The sequence below is a fragment of the Ambystoma mexicanum genome, chromosome 1q, assembly GCF_040938575.1.
Source record: "Ambystoma mexicanum isolate Mex_15411 chromosome 1q, UKY_AmexF1_1, whole genome shotgun sequence".
NCBI lineage: Eukaryota > Metazoa > Chordata > Amphibia > Caudata > Ambystomatidae > Ambystoma > Ambystoma mexicanum.
In genome coordinates, this window is record NC_090922.1 from 893,668,948 (window position 1) to 893,691,218 (window position 22,271).

The window sequence follows — 22,271 nt, forward strand, 5'->3', positions numbered from 1 at the left end:
CCCTCTACTGTACCACAAAGACGCGCCAATAAATTTGTTGGGTAGAGACCTTCTGAGTAAATTAAACATGACGATCTCCTTCACAGAATGGGGTATAGTTTGTTCCACCCCCGGAGTATGCCCTGTACGGGCGATGCTGATTATCAGCACAGTGACAAACGAAGTTGCGGTAAGAGGGGTGCCCATTGACATGGATATGTTCATTTATGGTAACAAGGTGTTAGCACAGGTGGTTCCAGAGATAACAAGAAAACAGTGGAAGGTACCCTCAGATTTTGTCTTCCGCCCAATTTTGAATACAGATATTGTACCAGGAACAATTTTGTCTATTGACCTAGAGGGGGTACAGGTCTCGAGCAAAAGTATTGCGGTAATAGGACTGGACACACTTGGGTGCGAGTGGAGAACAGTACTATGCATAGACCCAAACATAATGTTGTGCAACCTAACTGATGAAGAAATGTTCACTGACAGTGAGAGTGACAGGGAAATAATAATGGAGATAAGTATACCTTGCGATATCATGATCCAGCACAGGGAAATACACAATCCTCTTATGACTAGTGTTAACGTGCCACCCACCATATTTGAGAAAGACATGGAGAAGGTGCTGACAGAAATATGGACCACAGGCCCCCATGATGTAGGGTTATTACACGAAGTTGCACCAATCAAAATAAAATTAAAACCAGAAGCCATACTGCCCAGAGTAAAACAGTACTCACTTTCCAAGGAAGGAATACAAGAAACAATAAACACCCTGTTACAACAGGGGATAATAGTACCATCTAATTCACCATGTAATACAGCGATTTTTCCAATCAAAAAAGCGAAGGGCGGGGCTTGTGGGATGATCCAGGACGTATGCCCGCTATTTACGTCATACAGAAAGAGTTCCCATTAGTTCCTAATCCAGCATCATTATTGTGTAGCATACCTAAGGATGCCACATGCTTCACAGTAGTGGATTTGAAGAATGCTTTCTTCTCAAATCCGATTGACCCAAGCTCTCAGTACCTCACAGCGTTCACGCTAGGGGGGAGCAGATATGAACATTGCAGACAACCGCAGGGATATTGTGAAAGCCCCAGCATTTTTAATAGGATTTTGCATGAAGATCTCGGAAACATTGATGTTGAAAGCATGGCAATACAATTTGTAGATGATTTACTTGTCTGCAGCAAGAGTGAAGAACAGTGCATGGCCATTTCCATAACATTTTTGAATTTGTTGGCCACAAAAGGGTACAAGGTAAACAAAGGCAAACTGGAATATTGCCTAGCAGAGGTGCTCTACTTAGGACAGCTAATTTTATAAAATGGCAATAGGATATTGCCCGACAGGGCAGCAGCCATACCCCATATGATAATACCAAAAACAGTAAAGGACATGCAAAAGATTCTCGACATCTGTAATTACTGCTGTGCATGGATACTTGATTATGCAGCATACGCACACCCACTGCTACAAGCACTGAAAGAATCACAGAAGAATAATGTCCCAATAAAATGGACAAATGAGATGATGACACACTATTTCAAACTGCAAGGTCTCATTGCACACGCACCCGTTCTGGCAAACCCAGATTACGATAGGGAATTCTACTTAGTTTCACACTGCAATGGCACTCTAATGACTGCAGTGCTGACACAGAAAACATCACAAGCCATTGGCCTATTACAGCAAAACATTAGATACAGTTATGCAGGGGCACTTTGCATGCGAACAAGCTCTCGCTGCAGTGGCCTTCGCAATCGAAAAAAGCGCCACCATCATGATGGTATGCTCAGTGACTTTATATGCAGAACACTCACTCTTTGCTATCCTAGAAAGATCCAAATCAACATTAACGACACAAAGGGCAACAGTTTACGAGATAATAATATCCAGTCCGAATGTCCATGTGGTCAGGTGTAAGACAGTAAACCCAGCTACATTCATAACTCAACCATGCACTGTAGGAGAAATACAGGATCACAATTGTGCTACATATGAGGGAGAAGAAGATGATAATCGAAAAGTGAGTGAAAATGCACTGCAGGAAGGAGAGATATACTTCATAGATGGAACAGCATCAATAGATAGTGAAACAGGAGAAAACACGTGGGAGTGGCGGTTGTAAGAATGGAGGAAGAGGGGTATGAGATAATTGTACAAAAGCGCCTTCCCTCTCATTACTCCGCACAAGCAGCAGAATTGACTGCACTAATTGAGGCGCTGCACACTGCAAAGGATGTGCAGTAACAATATATTCAGATTCGACATATGTCACAACAACAGTACACTCAGGGCTGTCACATGCTGCATTATTAAATGAGTTGATAGAAGCACTAGCAGAACCATCAGTAGTAGCAGTGGTGAAATGCCAAGCGCATACCAATAACACAGATGCAATCTCATTGGGAAACGTGGCAGCAGATGCAGCAGCGAAAGACGCCACACAGCATATAGAGACATTAGAAGAGGGATACAACCATACACTAATATCCCAAATAATAGAGCTTCAAAGACGCGCACCGGTAGAGGAGCAAGAACTATGGGCCAAGAGAGGGTGCAAACAGTCATACAGTCATCAACAGATTTAATATGGAGACATGAACTGACAAGGAAAGTGTTGATGCCAGTGGAGTTTCTGGAAATAGCACTCCAACAACTACACATTCCGACGCACGTAACTAAACAACATATTGCAGCAGACATACATGAATATTGGTTTGTTCCGAATGTACAGGAACATGTGTCAAAATTTACTATAGAATGTACCACATGCCAAACATACAGTTCAGGAATGACACTGAGGACATTGCGAGGAACATTACCACATCATGTGGGCCAATTCAGAGACCTTCACATTGACTATGCGAACATGGGAGAAAGATGTAATGGAGCAAGATACTTAATTGTAATAGTTTCTCCCTTCTCACGGTGGGTGAAAGGTGGACCATGCCCCCACCCGGATGCGAAGTGCACCGCAAAGTTCCAAGTACGAGAGGTGTTCTCAAAGTGGGACATATGTGATGTAATAAGATCAGATAATGGCACACACTTTGTGAATGACCTCTTCAAGGAAGTAACGTCATTGCTAGGAGTCAAGCACAAACTGTGTTCGATTTATCACCCAATGGCTAACAGTGTGGTGGAAAAAATCAACGGCATGCTCAAAAGTAATTTATCAAAGTTGTGCAACACACTTAAAAATAATTGGGTGTATTGCTTGCCCCTAGCATGTTCTAACTCAGAACACAGCCTAGTAAAGACCACCATTTGAGCCCGCACTAAATAGTGACGGGCAGGTGCATTCATACGCCACTCTCCCCAGTAAGAAAAGCTTCAGATGCTCACAGAGCTGCCACAGTGCTGGGGGAAGAATTCAAGGAATACCTCACACAGTTAACACGCGCAGTACGTAGCATAGCACGACAAGTTGCACCACCATTTACTGCAAATGCCAGCCCAAGACAGCCCAAAGGGTCAGTTAATGCCAGGAGAAAATGTGTATGTATGAAGTTTTGTTCGGAGGTGGAACTCTCCAAGATTTCATGGCCCCTAAGAAGTAATATACTGCACACCTACCGCTGTAAAGGTTAAGGGATTGAAATATTGGGTGCATCTGTCAGATGTGAGAAGAGCACGTGATAGTGCAATCCCTCAATGCAAACAAACTAACAGCAACGAAGTTGCTTGTGGATAAGAGAGGAACTATGAAAGGCACAAAGTAATGGAAATGAAAAATTGAAAAGCATTGAGTAAAAATTAGTTAGGGCGCTCTCTCTCTCTCTCGCTCTCTCTCTCTCTCTCTCTCTCTCTTTCTCTTTCTATCATTACCACAAAATTAAATGGACAGCATGTATAGAAAAATGATGATTATTATTGAAATAAAATAATGTTAATGATGAAATGATATAATACAAATGAAATGCACGAGAAAAATAGAAAAATAGCATTTAGGTGTGCAAACCATAGAAAGTATCATTTAGCAATCATAGATATGTCAACAACAAAATGGCAATGCAATTAAATAAATAATGTATGTCTGTCACTTAACAATTTTATATCACCCCTCCAGGTAACAAAATGGCCAAAAGGAGTACACTCACAGATGACAACACCGTTTTAGATAGTGATAGGGTAGTTAATAGAGGTAATAAATATTATAATTTAGAGTGCGGCGTGAAATATTCTGCAATATTGTTTTGATCATGCTTTTATTCATGGCATAGTACTATATTGTGTTTTTCATTGTTGATGACATGAAAAAGGGGGGAGTGGGGCAAAGCTCATACGAGAAGGATCAATACTTATATGGGCAGGTGTGAAAACCATGTGGAAACATAATTATTCTGTTAATAATACATAAATCACACAGCAACAGCACCCCTCCTTCCACTTGCTGCTATGAGCCCGAGCAATGTCAATGAGACCAACTAGTATGATGGTGATTACTTTTGGGAGAATTCATCTAAACTGATAAATATTGATGTTTGGACAACCACAGAACCTACCTCACAAGGAACTATAATGCACTTTTATGAGACACCAGAAATACAGGCCAGGTACACTGTGAATGAATTCAATGACACAGCATGGGCAGGAGTTTTTCCCATAAGGTATCGAAAAAAAAAAAGACAATGAATAACCGGGAAGGGGGATGAGGAGACGGAAAAGGGGGGCGGGAGGGAAAATCTATCATGGCTTGGGATTAGATGAAATTGAAGACCCCTGCCACCCAGACCAGTCAAATAAATGGTACTCAGACATGAGTGCTACAGCAAAACAAGCCACGAACGAGAGCTGCAACATCTGCTCTCTCATACCGCATGCATCAGGCACACCCAAAATACTAGTACCACAAGAAGTACCCTTGTCAGACGCCCAGTGTTTAATTCATCTCATATTTTGTTGACTTTGGAGCACCTTCCAGGCACACGGTTAAAATAGAACTGCTGCAGAACGAGTAAAAATGCACAAGCAGGCGCCAAAGAGTAATCTGTATTAAAGAACCATTTTTCATCATAAAAAGGAACCAGATTCACAGAAAACAAGTGGCATGACGAAATGATCGAGTGCAAAGCTGAAGCACTTAGAGGACTAACTGAAGAAAACTTTCAATGGGTCAAAGAAACGTGTGCTCCTGTCTAGTCCCAGAACATTGCAAAACTCACCTGGGTTACGGCGCTAGAAAAACCTATCAAGACCCAAAAAGAAATATCACATGAGCTTTGTTTCCACGGGGAAGGGAAGGTACAAATGGGTGCCAACAAGCAGTGTAACAAAACAATCCCGGATATGAAAAAAGGTACAGCTGCATTGATGGACATGTATTGGGTCTGTGGCAAACAAGCCAACCTGCACCTACCGGCACCATGGAGAGGTACTTGCACCCTGGTCACCCTGCATCCAGCTCTGATGGTAATCCCAGAAATCCACATCCAAGGAGGAAAAGGTTCGGCTGCCATGATGATTCAAGATTGGTGTGCCGCAAATGACTTTTGTCTGAATGCCAGCAAGACTGATATCCTCCTCATCGGCACACCATCTCCATCCTTTTCCCTCACTCTCTGGCGGGCCTCCCTTGGCCCTCCACCTACCCCTACCTGTGAGGCTAAGAACCTCGGGATCATCTTAGACTCCACACTTTCCTTCTACGCCCATATCTTTGAGGTCTCTAAAATGTCAAACTTCCTGCTGCACCTCCTCAGAGGTACTCTGCCTTTCATCTCCTTCCCTCATAAGCTCACTGTCTGCCAAGCCCTGGTTTTCTCTAAGTTGGACTATTGTAACAGCCTCTTTCTAAATCTACCGGCTTCTACTCTCCGCCCTCTACAACTTATGCAGAACAGGACTGCGAGACTTGTCCTTGGCCTCAAGCCCTGGGATCGTATCTCTCCAGCTCTGAAATCACTCCATTGGCTCCCAGTGGATGCAAGGGTTAAATTCAAAACCCTCTGCATCATCCCCAAGGCTTTCTGAGGTCTGGGTCCAAAATACCTTCAGCTATCCCTCTGCAAATACCTCCCCTGTCAAGCTCTTCGCTCCTCTACCTCTAACTCCCACTGGGTCATCCGTTTTTCAAAGAAACATGCTGGGGGTAGATATCTATCTTCGGGGGGCCTCCCTCTGGAACAGCCTCCCTGCCACTCTAAAACTTGAGGAGAACCATCTCCGGTTCCGGAAGCACCTCAGGACCTTCCTCATTGCTTCTGCCTTCGCTACCCCTCTCCCCTGCTGATCTGCTCTCTCTTGGCACTGTGCACCTGGCTACCCTCTGTCCCCTGTGCCCAGGTACCTGCTCACCCTGCCACCCTCCTGCACTGCCTACCGGCCACCCCTTGCACTGTATCTGTACCCATACAGCCCCCCCATTTTTTCTTCTTTTTCTGTACTTATCAGACTACACAGTCTGCTGCCTTAAACACAGCTTGTGCCACTTGCTGGCTGAACTACCACTGTTTATTGCCTCAATGTTCTATTTATTATTATTTATTCTGCTCTCCTCTGCTCCGCACTTTCCACTCTTCCCCTTCCACGCACTTTTTCCCTTTTTCCCTTTCCCATGCACTTGCGCGTTCTCAATGTCACTGGGCCTAGTAAGATCTTGGTTGTGTTGTGTTGTGTTCTCCCCTGTTCCCCTCCCTTGCCTAGTCGTGCTCTGAAACACTTGTGTATGAGCACAATACAAATAAAATATCATATCATATCGGCAGCAGGGCAATCGGCTGACACATCGGCAGAGCCCCAACTAGCAATAACAGAACCTCCTTAATACGACATCTTGTCGGAAAATGACCTAAAGGACAGACTCTCCCGCAAAAAGCGATCATCAAACTACATTTACAGCAAATCATCCATGCTTCTTGCTGAGATCCCAACAAAGCACAAACTCTTCAATTCTGCAGAGACATTCTTTGCTTCCCTCCTAATGCCAGGACTCCCGGCGCGAACAAACGCCAAATGGTTACAGATCGTCCGCTGGAAGCTGATCCAACTGGTGAATGACACTGAAGAGTGATTCAATGTGATCAAGGTGGAACTTCGTTCCTTGCGCTTAATGACAATGCAGAACCGGTACGTCCCAGACCTTCTCACAGCAATGGACGGCGGTGTTTTCCGAAAAAAAATCGGGAGTGACTACTGTACATTCATACCCTCTGAATATGCAGATAATGGGACTCTTTCCCACGTAATCTCGGCAGTACACAATCTGGGGGAGAGGATGTCAAAAGGAGGAATAGAGCCAAGCAACTGGTTTGACAATATGTCCAACTGGATACCATCCTGGTTCAACACCGTGATGAAAATGCATGTTCCTGTCACCATTTTAATTTTACTATTTTTCTGTGTGTGCCAACTAGGTATGCGATCCTCTGCAAAATCTATGCCTAACTCAACAATGATGATGGTAACAATGGGCCGACAGACAACGGTGGCCATTATGATAGATGCACAGATGCAAACTGGAGAGCCAAACCCACCAAAGTATTGCATGACAGCTGTGTATCGCCAGACTGGGGACAGGGTAGATAATTTATATCACACCACCATAAAAGAACCAAGGGAGCTGCAATGGTGTAGGGAAGTGTGGGTGGACCTGGATGGGGATGGAGGAATATACATGACATGCACCCCAGATGAATATGCAAGAAAGGGCCATAGCTTAAGAAGAGTGTGTAGGGCTTGGATGCCAATAAAGGAAGAAATGCTTGGGATGAAGCGGTTGTGGAAGCAGAGTATTATCGAAATGAGAGTAAGAATAGTAAATAGTTTGTTACTTTAGATGTAACGAAAGGGGTGAATGTGTGGGAGTGAGGGGTCGTTTGGGGCCCCCGCCATACATTCAGTACAGCCTGGACCACTTGCTCTTCCAATGGTGGGGGACACCTCCATTGCCCTTATGTTAACATCAGCCTTATGCTGGCATTGGCATAGATGGGGCTGTTGCGAGAGACACTTGGCATCCATTTTGTACACCCTTGACTCCATCTTTTTGGACTAGGCCTCACTGCGATAATACAACAAGGCTTCTCTCCCCTGTGCAGTGTTGCGCGTATCGCGCACATAGCCCCCACCCTTCGTCAACTTTCCCCCAGCCTCTTTGATAAGTCCAGACCCACCCTGCAGTTGATGTTATCGTACTGGTGAAGACCCTTACCCTGTTACCCCATATAAGGCCCAATAATTAATGTTACAATTACATGAATACAATGTATAGGTTTATGATGATTTGCTCAAAGGAGTGGTAATGACTATTGTTTAGTGCATGTTTGATCGTAGTGTATTATGTTAGCTTTTTTAGCAGCCACCCTGCCTCACAGTGACCTGACCCCCACCCCGCCTGGACACAGACAGATGGACCTCATGACGCTCACCCTCCCGCCAACCCAGCAGCCAGCCACGGAGGAGCAGAACCTATATGCGCCTATACAACGTGAGCTTGTGTCCAATCATAATGAACTTTGCAACGTTATGTCTGACATCATTTATGACGCTTTCTGCCCTTATAATCAATTGTAAGTGTATTGTTTGCCGGAGCGCTCTCAGGCAGCAGAGTTCTCTGGATGCCAATTCTTTATAAGGAAAGACTAAATCTCGCAGCCTGTTCTCTTAGTCTCATTCCCTGTTGGGTTGTGTCTATTTTATTTGTATTGCACGTGCTAAAACGGGGATGGCTCTTTACAGAAACAATGCTCCTTCTTTACTATACGATATTAACGGTCAGCTAGGGGATATGTGACCTTATAGAAGATTTCATCACGTAACTCCTTTGTGACATACAATATTGTCATGAAGTATTGCAGTTGGTAAATGTAATATGTCAGGGAAGAATGCACATAGCTTTCTGCACTGAGCAAATTGCAAGTTCTAGTGTTGCGAACACCCCACTTTTTGACTTGCCTCAAAAACCAAAGTAATTCAACACAATACAATATTTTTGGCATTGAGTCAGTGCCAACCTATCAGGAATTAAACAATTATAAACACTTTTAGAAATATTCTAAACTCCTCTTTCAAAGCTAAGTTTAAGCCATACTCTGGTGTCAATGGATGTTCACTCTTCTTCAGGGATTTAAATTATTGGCGTATCCACACATCTCTCCTTATTTCACAAATGTTAGCCTTAAATGTATATAATGTTCCAATCTGTATTTATGTTGGAATTAAACAAATAGTTCAATATTTTGCCACTGCTCTACTTTGGTTTGTTGTCCATTATAGCATTCTTTATAGAAGGGGCTCCCCTTAAAGTGACAAGGGTGAAGATCCCATTGTACAACTGCTCCAGAAACAGACTGCAAGTACGCAAAGAAAATATTGAAGTGTTGTGTGAACAGAATAAAGAGCTGAAGCCCTGATTAAGAGTGCACATGTCGAAACACGTGCTTGCATAAGAGTATGGCTTAAAATGAGCTTTGAAAGGACATTTAATACATTTATAATTGTGTAACTCCTGAAAGGATGGCAAAGACCCAACACCCAATATATTGTATAGTAATTGGTACGTTATCCCATGTATAACTGCACAGCAGAATGGTGAAAAGAAAATAGAGATATCTTAGTCAGCCAGATTAGGGTCATCATGGTGTGAAATGAGTCAACATATATTAGAAACCGTTTAATAATGCATAAAAGCTGAAATGTAAACAATGCAATCCAAACATGAATTTAAACATAAAAGTTAAATCACAAAATAGTGTGCATTTGTTAATCCGATTATTGAAAGTGTGCCTACCTTATTTGCAATACTTGTGATGAAAGCCTTGATATCCAGATTAGTTGGGCAGCTCTTCTGGCATGGGGCATCTACGCACTTCAAGCACCTAAAACAAATGATGAGTATTACCGAGGAAAATAAAATAAATCACCAACAAGTATGCCTACTGTTGCCAACTCAATGCAACAGCTCTCGTTTCGAGATCACAAAACCAGTATTTGTTATGTGTGGAAAGAGGAGATGCTGCAATGGGGTTTGTTCGTTGATGAGGATGCAGCACACTGATTACAGAGGAACACTCTAGAACATTGTGCAAACATTCAGCATGTAGACGTCTATGGGAGACAGCTCTACTTTGGGGGAACATGCAAGCAGCTTCGAGGATGCAGGCACTCTTGTCTTAGACCACTGCCTGAACCTCGAAGGCTGTATTTAAGTTGCAGCATTTTTGTGTATTCTAACAGCTGTCCCATTGATGACAACGCGTGCATTTTACACAAGCCACGTTTATTAGAGCGAGCAAGGCCAATACTGTGACCCTACAAAAGCTCTCAAATCGTCACTCCACATCCTGATGAACTCTGACTTGTGCACATAAACGAGTTAAAAACCTTTCTGGGGTTTCCTTGAAATTTAATCAGTTCACTGTTCAAATGGTGCAGTTATTTTTTCGGCTTCCTTCAATTGCTCAGTACCTAACATTCCTCTTCCTCCTCACTGACATGAAGAGCATCTATGGAACTGTTAAAACATTGTTTGCATTCTACCAACCTGGCAGACAACACCCTGTGCAGTAGGGTGCCTCAGATCAACCTAAGTTCCAATCACATTTGGGATCGCCCAAGGATCCACACTCTCCCCAGTCATCTTTTGTATTTATATAAAAGGGACAATTTATGGATATGTGTGTGTGTCTGTTCGAAATGTTCATTTTAACATACGGGATCCTCTTAATGTCAGGTACTTGAGGTGGAACAAAACATAATTACACAATTGAACGCAACATTTATCATAATTCTTATCTTACTTTTTTATGGTTTCTGCATTAAACTCTAAAGCAAATTATATTGACTAATTTCTAGTAGCCAACCATATTCAACTTATTGGTTATTTTTATTTACCATTTAGTTTTTGCATTAATTATTTATAGCAAAATCACATATTCAATATTCATGTCTAACGACATATTGTTATCTTCATGCATCCTCTGATATTTTATTTTCCAAACAAGCAGGGTTGCATTCACAATTACAGATTTACTTGAATCCTAGCTTATAAACAAAACACAGTTTCCACAGGCAAAGTTTTTCAAAATCACCTCGTTTAGTGAATCCCACTAATCACCTATAAAAACACAATTCATTTGTGACAATTTCTATGCTTTGTGTGGGTATGATTTCTAATGAATGAATTTTAGCAGTAGGTTGACTTTTCGGCAGATCTATAACTGTTCCACCATCCTCAGGACCGTGTCTTGTGTGGGGACCCTGTAAAGCAACTAAAAGTGTGTTTGAATCTATTGTGTGGGTAAAATTCTTAAAAACTAGAAAGACTAAAAAGGTCAATGAGTCGGAGGGTCTGCCTCTAATCACCCAATCTCTTTTTTACTAACCTTTCTCTGCACAGACGTCCCCCTGTGCTTCACCTGCATTGTGGGCTTTTTTTCTCCGAGACTCTTTTCTGTCACCTATTGAAAATGACCATAATGTAAGTAGAGTGGACCCACTTGTTGCTATTAACAAAGTTGTCTTACCCTATTGGTGGGTTCTTTTTTGATTCTTATGAAGACTTGCTTTTAAGTAATGCTCAGGACTGCTTGGCAGTTCATTATTTGTAAGGTCTACTGCTGCCGTTGAATGATGCAGCTGCGGCTGCACGGCATCTTTTCTGCAGAAATGTAGGTAAATATATGGTAGTGGCTGAATCATTAAACCAAAAATGTCATATGTGTACATATCTTGATGTTTAAGCCCAGTCCTACTGACCCCCAGGAAATAGTTTTATCTGATTGTCGATGGGCCCACTATTCGGAGTATAGAAGATGCCCTGCTTTGTCACAGTACCTTTGGTGCCTTGGCAGGTGAAGTGGCAGAGTTTCTCAATTTCACTTGATGCTTCCCTTTGAGGATGCCCCCCCCTGCCCTGGTAGATGGAGCCACTCGGATGCTGAGTAAAAGAAGAAAAATGGAACCAAAGTCTTTCGGAAGTACAGCAGTTTGTCTCTTCACAGTGCTCTCTGTTGGCCGATGATTTCTCCAACTGTAGAAGTCCTGGGAAGATTAAACTTGCTGTGGGCTCCTTAAAGGTTTGGCAGGTGAATATAGGTCCCAAGAAGACCTTTGATGACTTTCTGACTTTCAGTTCTTTGGTGCTGCAGCCAAAACATGGACCTTTGGACTCGAACACTGGAGTGGAGCACGGACCCTCACTAAGTATGGACTCTCGGCACAACTTTGTTGGATTCTAGTAGTGGGAAACCCATCGGCGGACCTTCCTCTGCACTCAGCGACCCTGGACCTTCTCCCATGGTAAAAAGTGGTCAGTGATAATGGCAAGGATGTCCTATTCTTCAGCAGTTTGGATGTTTCTCAACTCCGGGTGTCAAGCGGCACCATGCCAGGGTACGCCCCTTTCTGGGTGGTAGACCGCAACAGGCTTCCAGTGGTCACAAATGCTCTTCTGGACATTGGGTGACACAGGCATTCGGGCAATTCACTCCACCCAGACACCCATAACAAAGAATGTGGATTGGGGTACCCAGCCTTTCAGCACACTATACTGCAATCATGTCAGTTTCAGTCAGGGCTGTCTCGGGCATTGTGTGACACAAAGAAACCAGACATCCACAACACAGAATGTGAGTACACTTCAGATTTTATTCACACATGTCCCACCCCAAGGGTATGCCCACAACACACAGACATGGGAAGGCTCCAGTCAGTCTGACAGTAGACAGCCCCAGAGACATATATGATATTTCCACCCAACAGCCAGTATGGAGGAAGGTAACAGAGACAGGGCTTCTCAGGACTTTGGAAAACAAGGTAAAATGCAATTGAAATCAACCATTGGGAACAGTCCTTAATGACCCTAACAGTCATTTATCAGTATGCCAAACACACTACGAGGAACCATAGGGTCAATGGCCCCCAGAACATTGCACACCTCCTTGAATGCCTAGCTACCAATCAACTGAACTCCACCAAAAGCAAATTTGTCCTCTCCTGTCTGCCCACCAAAGAACCACATGTGCAACAATGGCTGGATGGCATGTGACTGAAAGGATTGACCTATCAGCTGTCAAACTCAGCCAAATGTCTTTACTGTTTCTTCCAAAAGCACAGTTAAAAATGTGCAAACCATTTGGCTGCTGATCTCCACACTCTGCAATATCAAATCCTTAATTAGCCACATGATTTTCGTATCATGCCCCAAACCCTATTAATCTCACACATGGATGGGTGAAATGCCTTCCTTACTGGACTTTCAGCCACACACCAGGCTCCTCACAAGTCAGTTGCCCACAAATTTAACAGTATCTCTCCAACACTGATCTACAATGGCAGTCCTTCCCAATCAGGATTATATTCAAAACTGCATTTATCACCTACAAAGCAATCTCAAGTGGAACACCTCCATAATTTGACAGCTAAACTCCACACCTCTGGTGGCTCTCGGACCATACGTACTAAAACTGTCAAAGTGTTTGAATCTAAGATAGCCCATGAAGGAAAGACTTGCATGCACTCTTTCTAGTCCCCAACTGTCTATAACTGAATCCCAGCAGAGGCGTGAAATTCCCTGATGGGCCTTCAGTTCCGTGAAACAATAAAAACATAGGTATTCCACCAATACCAGTCAGGTGAGTAGAAATCACTCTCTCTCCTCCCCAACAGTACTGTGATACTGTGTAAAATGCCAGGCCCAATACTGGCACCCTCCTGTTGTAAATCACTATTGATAATAGATTTCCACCATTAGCAATAACATAACATACATTTTCAGCTTGATTTTGCCTGGTCCTTTGCGTGGAATGGGTAATTCAGTGCAATGGAGCTCAATAGAAATTGGATGATTTGCGGTCACTGGATGGTCATCCTGGTTTTGAAGTCCACTGTATTCAAGACTTAGGGGTGCTGTTCCATTCTTCCCTTCAGGCTCCTAACATGTGCACGGCATTGGGGCGGGTGGTAAGCAGCCCCACTGTCTCATTATAGGTGTGAAGGTACTTGCTGTGCTGTGTGAAGTTGGATAGCGACATCAATTACTCTGAGCTGTAGACAAACTGGGGTCACCAGCTAGAGTAGATGGACAGTGGGTGGTGGTGTACAGTGCTGTAGCCCCATGCCATGGGGAATTACTGTGATTGTGGGAAATCATCTGATGCAGACTCAAAAAGGACTAACATTTACCATAAAAGTTAACTATTGTTTGATAAGCTGGTCTTACTATATTGTGTACTAAATTAGGACTGGTTGTTAGACTTTAGCTTAATAGCCGTGGCCATTCAAAGCAGGGCAAGTAGATTTCCAGAGTACATACTTAGGTCCTTTCTCCACGCTACCACTCCCTCTACTTGTGGTGTTCCCCAGGGGTCTAATCTATCCCCCTGTGTTTTCAATGACTACATGGCACCTTTGGACCACAAGATCTCTGCCTTCACCTCCAACTTTCAGTGTAATGCAATGACACACAGCTCTCTTTCAGGTTATCCTCTACCTCTTCCTTGCTCATTTCTGACTGTCTGTCCACAATTCAGTCCTGGGGTGCTGCTAATGATCTCTGCCTTAATCCCAGTAAGACAGAGATCATACTCATGGGGACCCCTGATCCCACTTTCCAACTTTCACTCTGGCCGGCCTCTCTTGGTCCTGCACCCTCACCCACCAGAGAGGCAAAAAATCTGGGGGTTATCCTTCTCTTTTCACATCTCGAACATCTCTGAAAAGTCCCACTATCGACTGCACCTCTCAAATTCATTCTACCTTTTCTCACCTTCCCCCAGAGGCTCAACATCTCCAGAGCCCTGGTTCTCTCCAGACTGGACTACTGCAACAGTCTCAATCTCAATCTTTCTACTGATACTCTCCAACCTCTTCAACTTATCCAGAACAGTACCATGAGACTTACCCTTGGTCTCCAGCGCAGGGACCACATCTCTCTGGAGCTGAAATATGTACACCTGCTCCATGTGGCTACAAGGATCAAGTTCAAATCCCTCTGCATAATCCACAAGGCTTTATGGGGCCAGGGCCTCTACTATCTACAATGCTGTCTTCCTAAATACTCTCCTTCGAGAGCCCTCTGCTTGGCCTCCTCCAACTCTCTGCGGGTGAGACGTTTTTCCAAACAGAGATTTGAGGGTAAATCCTTGTACTCTGCTGATGCCTCACTCTGGAGCAGCATCCCTGCCTCTCTTCATCTTGAGCCGAACCTCCTTATTGCTCTGGAAACTCCCCAAGACCTTCCTCTTCTCTTCCTCTTTCTCTCTCCCTCTCCCCTGCCAACCCCCTTTCTCTTATCTCCTGCTTCGCTCCTTCTTTCTCTTCCCAACTTGCTCAGTTTGCTGACTGGTTGCCTAGTGCATCTCCAGAGCCTCACAGGTCCCAGGCTCCCCCTCCAGTCCTGCACTTGCCTCTGCACTCTGCTTAGCACTACTGCCCTCGGAATATGCTCCTTGAGGGGGGCAACCACTCTGCCCTTAACCCAGGCCCTTCCTGGACTGAGTGCACTTGTCCCCCCCTCTTTCGCACTTTCCTTCCTGCGCACTTGCATGATTGTGAATGTACTAGGCCTAGCAGGTTTGTTCTGTCCTGTCCTCCCTATGTCTCCCCTCCCTTGCTTGGTTGTACCTGAAATACACAAGCATAGGCATATTAGTGAAGACCAACCACCAATTGATCTGAAAAGTCACCAGGCATAGTATAGTAGTTTATTTTCTGTATGTCCTTTTCCCTCTCCTTCCCACCCCTTCTCTCCCCACTCTACATCATGCTCCTGCACTATCTGACAAGTCGTTAGGCATAGTACTTTACTTTATTGATTGTATGCTCGTCTCCTCCTCGACCTCCCCTCTCTCATTCCTTCCTGCCATGCACTTGCACTAGTTGAAATGCCTCTGGCCTAGTATGCTAGTTATTTTTGTTAGGGAATGTTCAAGGCCTAAGAACAATAGTATATCCTTGTTCCCTTCCCGTCTTGCAGAGCATTAAAGCACTTCACTTGTGTATAAGCGCTTTACAAATAAACAATTACATTTTAATTTAGATTTATACATTTTTCAGTGTTTCAAATTTCATCACTTTGGGGATTTGTGAAAAAGGCATTTCCACTTAGTCTACAATTCTCCTTGTTCCATATTTACTAAAAACTGTAAGAATAATGTGCACTTTAAATAATAACAAATTGGAAGGATGAGGCTCATGGGGTTATGAGCAATGGTAGTATATGGTGCAGTCCATAATACTGAGCAGCTCCACTGCTGGTGACAGATCAATGATCTGGGCAGCACTTTCAACAATATTGGATCTGTAGCATTCAGATGTTCACTAATACATCTACATGTTCGAGGTTTCCTTACAGACTCTCAGCTCATGTCCCTGTTCCTAGATGGCAACCAGTTGCTGAGCGAATAAATAACATGTGCACTGCCTCTCAGTGATGAGACATGACATAAAAAAAGGCAGTAACCAGGTGGACTCTGGGAAGAAGATGTCAGTGAATCGTGATACTATGAAAAACAAAACCAGTGATAATCAATCAAGCTAGAACTACACTAATATATAGATAAGGGGAACAATTTGAACAATCCAACCATGAGAAAGACAATTAAATTGCTTGGCCTGGTGTGGGGCATCAGAGGATTTTTCTTTTCATTCCAGACCCAGTAGAAGAATCCCCACGAGGCAGAGAACCAGCAGCTCCTGGCACAAAGATGTGTGAATTTTCAGGTGAAGAGAGAAAGCTAGAGCTAACAGAAAGAGAGAGAAAGAGAGACCATCTTGCACATCAGAAACCCTACATGAACGGCGTACAAACAGCACCATAGGAAGAAGAGGGACAGGGGCTGGAGCCGGAGCTCCTGCATGGCACTTGGTGAAGCTGCGCACTGAATGCCAGACTCAGCCCACCAGATGAGACAACCAGGGCGGTTATCCTTGACCCCCAGGACATACCACAAATCTCCCTTAAAATGACAGGACCTATCTTAGGCCAGCCAGGGCAGATCCCCTAACTCAACTGGGACACAAGGCGAGCCAGACGAGAAAGGCAAACAGAACCGTAGGCAGAGCGGCAGGAGACCTGATCCTGTGGAACTGAAGCGACCCTGGAAGCAGAACAGGAGGGGCCAAGAGGGTCCTGCTACTTATTGCCCTGATGAAGGCGGAGTATTCTTTTCAGATACGAAGATCATTATTCTTTGGAGTCTGTACCGCCGAAACGCAGTGCTAACCAGAGGGGACACAAGGTTCATCACCTCACAGTGCAACATTTAGGATCCCTTCCTTTCTGAAACAATTAATCAAAGGACAAGGACACCTTACCAATTAGCTTTCTCCCCTTTTTTTGCATTGTCTCCTTTACTTTGTCCCCCTGATGCGTAGGCAGACCCAATCCCAATACATAATAATTTTCGATTTTGGGATACGAAAAATAATTAACTTATTTGTTTCTTCACAATTGCCCCACAACAAGGGGCACGTGTTTTCCTCAATAAGGTTACAGCTTACGATGAATATTAGTGTTTCTTTATTTCATTTTCTTCAATTTCATACTTTCACTTGTTAAGAGTTCATTTGTCAACCAACTGTGACTGTTAACTAACTTATGTTAAAAAAGTTTTTTTCATTACGTATTCTCAATTTTTTTAATGATTCTACACCTAATTCGTGTATGTACCATTTAAACCATTGTTTTTACATGCTGTTACATGTTAGACCTTACTTTTGTATATCATTTTCTGTTTCTTTGATATAAAGCTTTTAATTTGCAATTTCCATAATGTTTATGTCTCATTTTGAAGGAATGACTTTAATTTCTGACTGCATGCAATATCTATGAATTATACTAGATATAAAGGTTTTGGGACCGGATGAATAACTTTAATTTATTCACACCCCATACGGGCCAACCTTAGATACACCAGGACTTTGCTTTGTTGTAAACTCAACTGGGACACTGTACAAAAGTCATTGTTGATCTGCACTGGTCCCACACGGAGAAAGGGGGCAGAGTTTAAGGCACTAGATAAAGATATTGTTGCATGTAACGCATCAGGGGTTGGAAGGCAGGGCCAGATTGGCCAGGGACAGCTGGCCAACCAGAGGATAGGGAGGGGGTTAAAAGCAAAATAACGATACCCGTATTTGTGGTCTGTTTAAGTGATATTAGAGGAGGAGGAGGTGGCAAACCAAGAGACCAGCAGGAAAAAGGACAGTGGAGTGGATTGTGGAGACAATATTGGAACAGGGGGAAGATTGGTTAGTGAGTGCAGGTTGTACTGCATTGTAAGTGTGCATGGAATGGGGCAAATGCTTTTAGGAGAGTCATTGTAGAGAGTGAATGTGAATTGCTTGTGCCAGTGAAAGGAGTGTGTATAAATAGAAGATGGGGTGGAAGGGTAGTCACCTTGTGGAGGAGGCAGCACCTGTGTGGAGGTGGAAACAGTCATGTGAAGGAGGGAGCAGTCGTGTGGAGGAGGCAGTAGTTGTGTGGAGGAGGGAGCAGTAGTGCTGTGGTGGAAGGAGCAGCATCAAATTGTGGAGGCAAAACTTGAAAAGAGTGAGAGACATTAGAGGGACAGAAGAGGAAGAAAAAGAGAAGGCAGACAGAATCAAAAGGAGGGGAGTACAAGAGGAGAATATCAAGAAGTGAGAGGTAGGGGAGTACACGGGCATGATAGGAAGCAGACAAATTTGGCAGAGTATCTAAAAGTCACAATGCAACATCCTTTTTAAGGTAACTAACCACTGGATAGTGTAAGGCCAGTCTAGCAAGTACGTGATGGAGTTTAGACAGAAAGGGCAGATTGCCTTCACATCTAGTTTAATTAGAATCTAAACAGCAAGGGTCAAAATTCTGTATATACCAACTTTGGGAGCAGGAATGCCTCGGCTAGAGAGGATTGGTAAATTATAGCAGGGAGCGAGAGAGAGAGAGAGGGAGAGAAAGAGAGAGAGAGGGAGAGAGAGCAAAAGAGAGAGAGAGAGAGAGAAAGAGAGAGAGAGAGAGAGAGAGAGAGAGAGAGAGAGAGAGGGGGTCCCAAGGCCCTGCAAGATCAAATAAAAGCCCTTCAACCATGCCAGAGACTCTTGTTTTCTTGAACCATCTGTGTCACATGCTAAGATTTATTGGTTTGTTTGATTCCACAGAGTATTTACTCCAATTGGCTTGGGTTTTGTATGGGCAATGCTGTGAAGATGACCTAAATGGATTGAACCATGTTCCCCGGGTTGCAGATCTTTTGGGGCACAGAAGTGCTGACACCGTTAGAAACGGTGCCAACACTTCCGTGTCCCCACTCCCAGTCCTCCCAGTCCCTGTTGGACTCTATGGGAATGGGGACTTACATTTTACCGGTGCCTGACTTCCTGTGCCGCCAGACTTGGAATCTCCCAGTGTCAACGGGAAGTCAGGCACTGGTACAATTGTAAGCGTATGCTGGCAACCCACCGGTAGCACTGGCAGGGTTACCGCCAGACTTGCAATGAGGCCCTGTGTCTCATCTAAGGGTACCTCATCTACTCTCCCGATGTCTCCTTCACCCAGATAGTCCTCCCTTGCATACCCACCCTCAAGGTCAGGCTTCGGTAGCAAAGGCCATTCCCTTGCTACCCACGGGGAGGATATCCCAGGGAAAGAAGTGAAGACTCCCTCAGATTCATCACAGACCCAAAAGTGAATCAAAAGAGTGGGAGTTCTCCTTTACAGGAAACATTTCCATAGGTAAATGCACAAAAGCAAGTCTGTTCTTGTGACTAGTGGTCTTTGGCTTCTTACATCAAACTCAAAGTGCTTTGTGCCAAAAGAAGTAGAGGAGGCCAGAAAGAAGCAGAAATAGATAGAAGCCCCCATTACAACCCTGGCGTTAAGGGATTACCGGTACTGGTAAGGGTACCGGTACCGGTAATCCCTTAATGCCTGATAACGAGGTCCCTTTGCGGGTCCCAACCTTAACGGCTGGTCTGTACCATCCCATTGGGATGGGGAAGGGCCAATGGTAAATGGGGAATTACCGCCAAGCCAACCTTGGAATGGGGCGGTAATTCCCCATGTCACCATGGCGGATCCGGTACATTACCGGCGTTAACCATGGCGCTAATAACACCATTGGTTAACACCAGGGTTGTAATGAGGGCCAGAGAAACAAAATTGAGGAAACCTTTCCCAATCTGTGCTGAGCTCTCTCTCTGGCTACACTTACATCACCCCTTTCTCAGACCCATAGCTACAAAGCAGCTTTAGCATCCTGGTGTGAGGCCAGCCCTTTGGTCTATGGTGTGCAATCTGATTCTTGTTTCCTCAAACGCTTCTTGTTGAGGGGATGTCTTGATGGAGAGATGTGTTACCTGACCTCACAAAATGTCAAAGGAGAGGTACCGTCTTTCAGTATCTTTTCTGCTAGGAATGCAGGGATAGTCTTCCTGACAAGAATACACACAAGCGTCCCACAGCTAGACTGAGTGTTGGAACGGGTATGATATAAATCAGATATGTAAACCCATCACCACCATACAAAACATGGTTTGGTTTATATTTTCAGTTTATTCCGCCGCCAGGTGAGGGAATCTATCATAATAATATGGAATTTCAGATTTTAAAACTTAAATGCAACCTCGGCATTACACTGACTTAACTGTCACAGCAGGTGGCAAAAGGGCACCTGTGGACTCTCTGATGGATCTGATGGAGTCATCACAGTTTTTCCGGCAGTGACCTCCTCCCATGTGGCAAGGGTACGGCGGCCGCTACCTGATCCTGACCATGGGGCGGGCTGTACAAACCCAAACCTCAATTACATATGAGTACATGGAATGCAGATGTGAGGTACATTTAAAATGAACATTGAAACAGATAGATTTACCAAATCAAGAAAGGTATATGAAGTTTTGGATGTAAAGTGGAACTGTAATATATGAGGAGTCCTGGCAAGAGAACACCAGGCAGTTAAAAGTAAAGAGGAGAAGCCCTGGCAGGGGAGTATAGCCGGCAGCTGAGAGTACAAGTGAAGACCTGGAAAGACAGTACACCAGGTAGTTGCAAGTGCATAAGAAGTCCTGGCAGAGGAGCATACCAGGCATTTGCAAGTGCATATGAAGTCCTGTCTGGAGAGTATACCAGGGCAAATTACAAATCTACAAGAAGTGTCAAGAAAGGGCAATGTATGTTGAACAAAGAATGAAATTGTGTTAAAGAAGGAACTTCTGTTAAAGAAGGATTTACACGACTAGACAACTTTTTACAAATAACTGTTAGACCAAGAGACATAGTCATACCAGTGAAGGAGCCAGGGGAAGGGAATCATCCTAGGGATCCAAGGTCTTTTCCATCTTGGAGAACATTTATGTTGGAGTGGTTCTATTTCTATTTATGAACACTTTTTGCAAATACCAGGTTAAAGATATTTCCCTTCTCACTTTGTTATTTTGTTTGTAGTGTGAGGGTCAGGATAGAATATTTTGGACACAAGGGCGGCTTTTAATTTCTAACATCCTGACTGTGAGAAACCAAAGAGTTTCTCACTTTCAAGTCCCCGTGGATCTCTCTTTCAGATGTCCAGGGCATGGCCATCACCTTTGGATCCAGACCCTGGGGGTGGACCAGTGCGGGAGGATCACCTGGGTGGGGGGTTTTCAGGGAGTGGAGGTGAGTCAATAGATGGTGAGATGCGGCATTCCCCACTTTCCCGTACCCCTACCCCACCCTACTTTATAGGATTCTGCAACATCCCAGCGTCCACCCCCCCTTTCTACACAAACACTGGGTGAGGAAGAGGGTGACTGAGGTTAAAGGTTAACACTTACATATCTCATTGGACATGTCCCACTAATCAGGTCAGTCAAAGTCAGGCATTTTACTTTAATCACATACATCTGATACCCATTAGCCCTCCCAACATGGATAAAAGGTGGAACATAGTGACACACTGTGAGGTAGGTGGAACACAAAAAGGAGCAGATCTTCTGGGGCGAAGGCAAACCCACTGGAGCAAGACAACCAATCGAGGGACTAGAGCAAAGGGTAGAGAAATCCTGAAGTTCCCTGAAGGAGGTTTTTGCCTCCAGGAAGCAGTGACGGAGATGCAGAGAAAGCCACATCGTAGGCAAAAAGAAGCCTGCTTTGTGTTTCAAGAATGCCAGTGACCCTCCGGGTGAACAACAGAGTTGAAGAGGCAATAGCCTGTGGTATTAACCTTGACTTGTGAATCAAAGCCACAGAGACAAGAAAGGAACATGCACAATCAGTGAGTTAGTGAGAGACATGAAAGGCCAGTTTGTGTTAAGGAAAGATTGAAGCCACAACAGTGTATCTCACAATTGAAGGTTACGCACATGCTGATGAG

At 44.1% G+C, this 22,271-nt stretch overlaps 1 protein-coding gene across 1 annotated transcript in view; it reads right to left on the reverse strand.

Annotated features, from left to right (window-relative positions):
• The window catches only part of DPYD (dihydropyrimidine dehydrogenase), a 3,651,715-nt gene that overhangs the window by 2,883,964 nt on the left and 745,480 nt on the right, over window positions 1-22,271 (reverse strand). Inside the window, exon 4 of the mRNA XM_069641531.1 lies at window positions 9,728-9,815. Coding sequence (XP_069497632.1) covers window positions 9,728-9,815 — 88 coding nt within the window. The remainder of the gene's footprint in view (window positions 1-9,727; window positions 9,816-22,271) is intronic.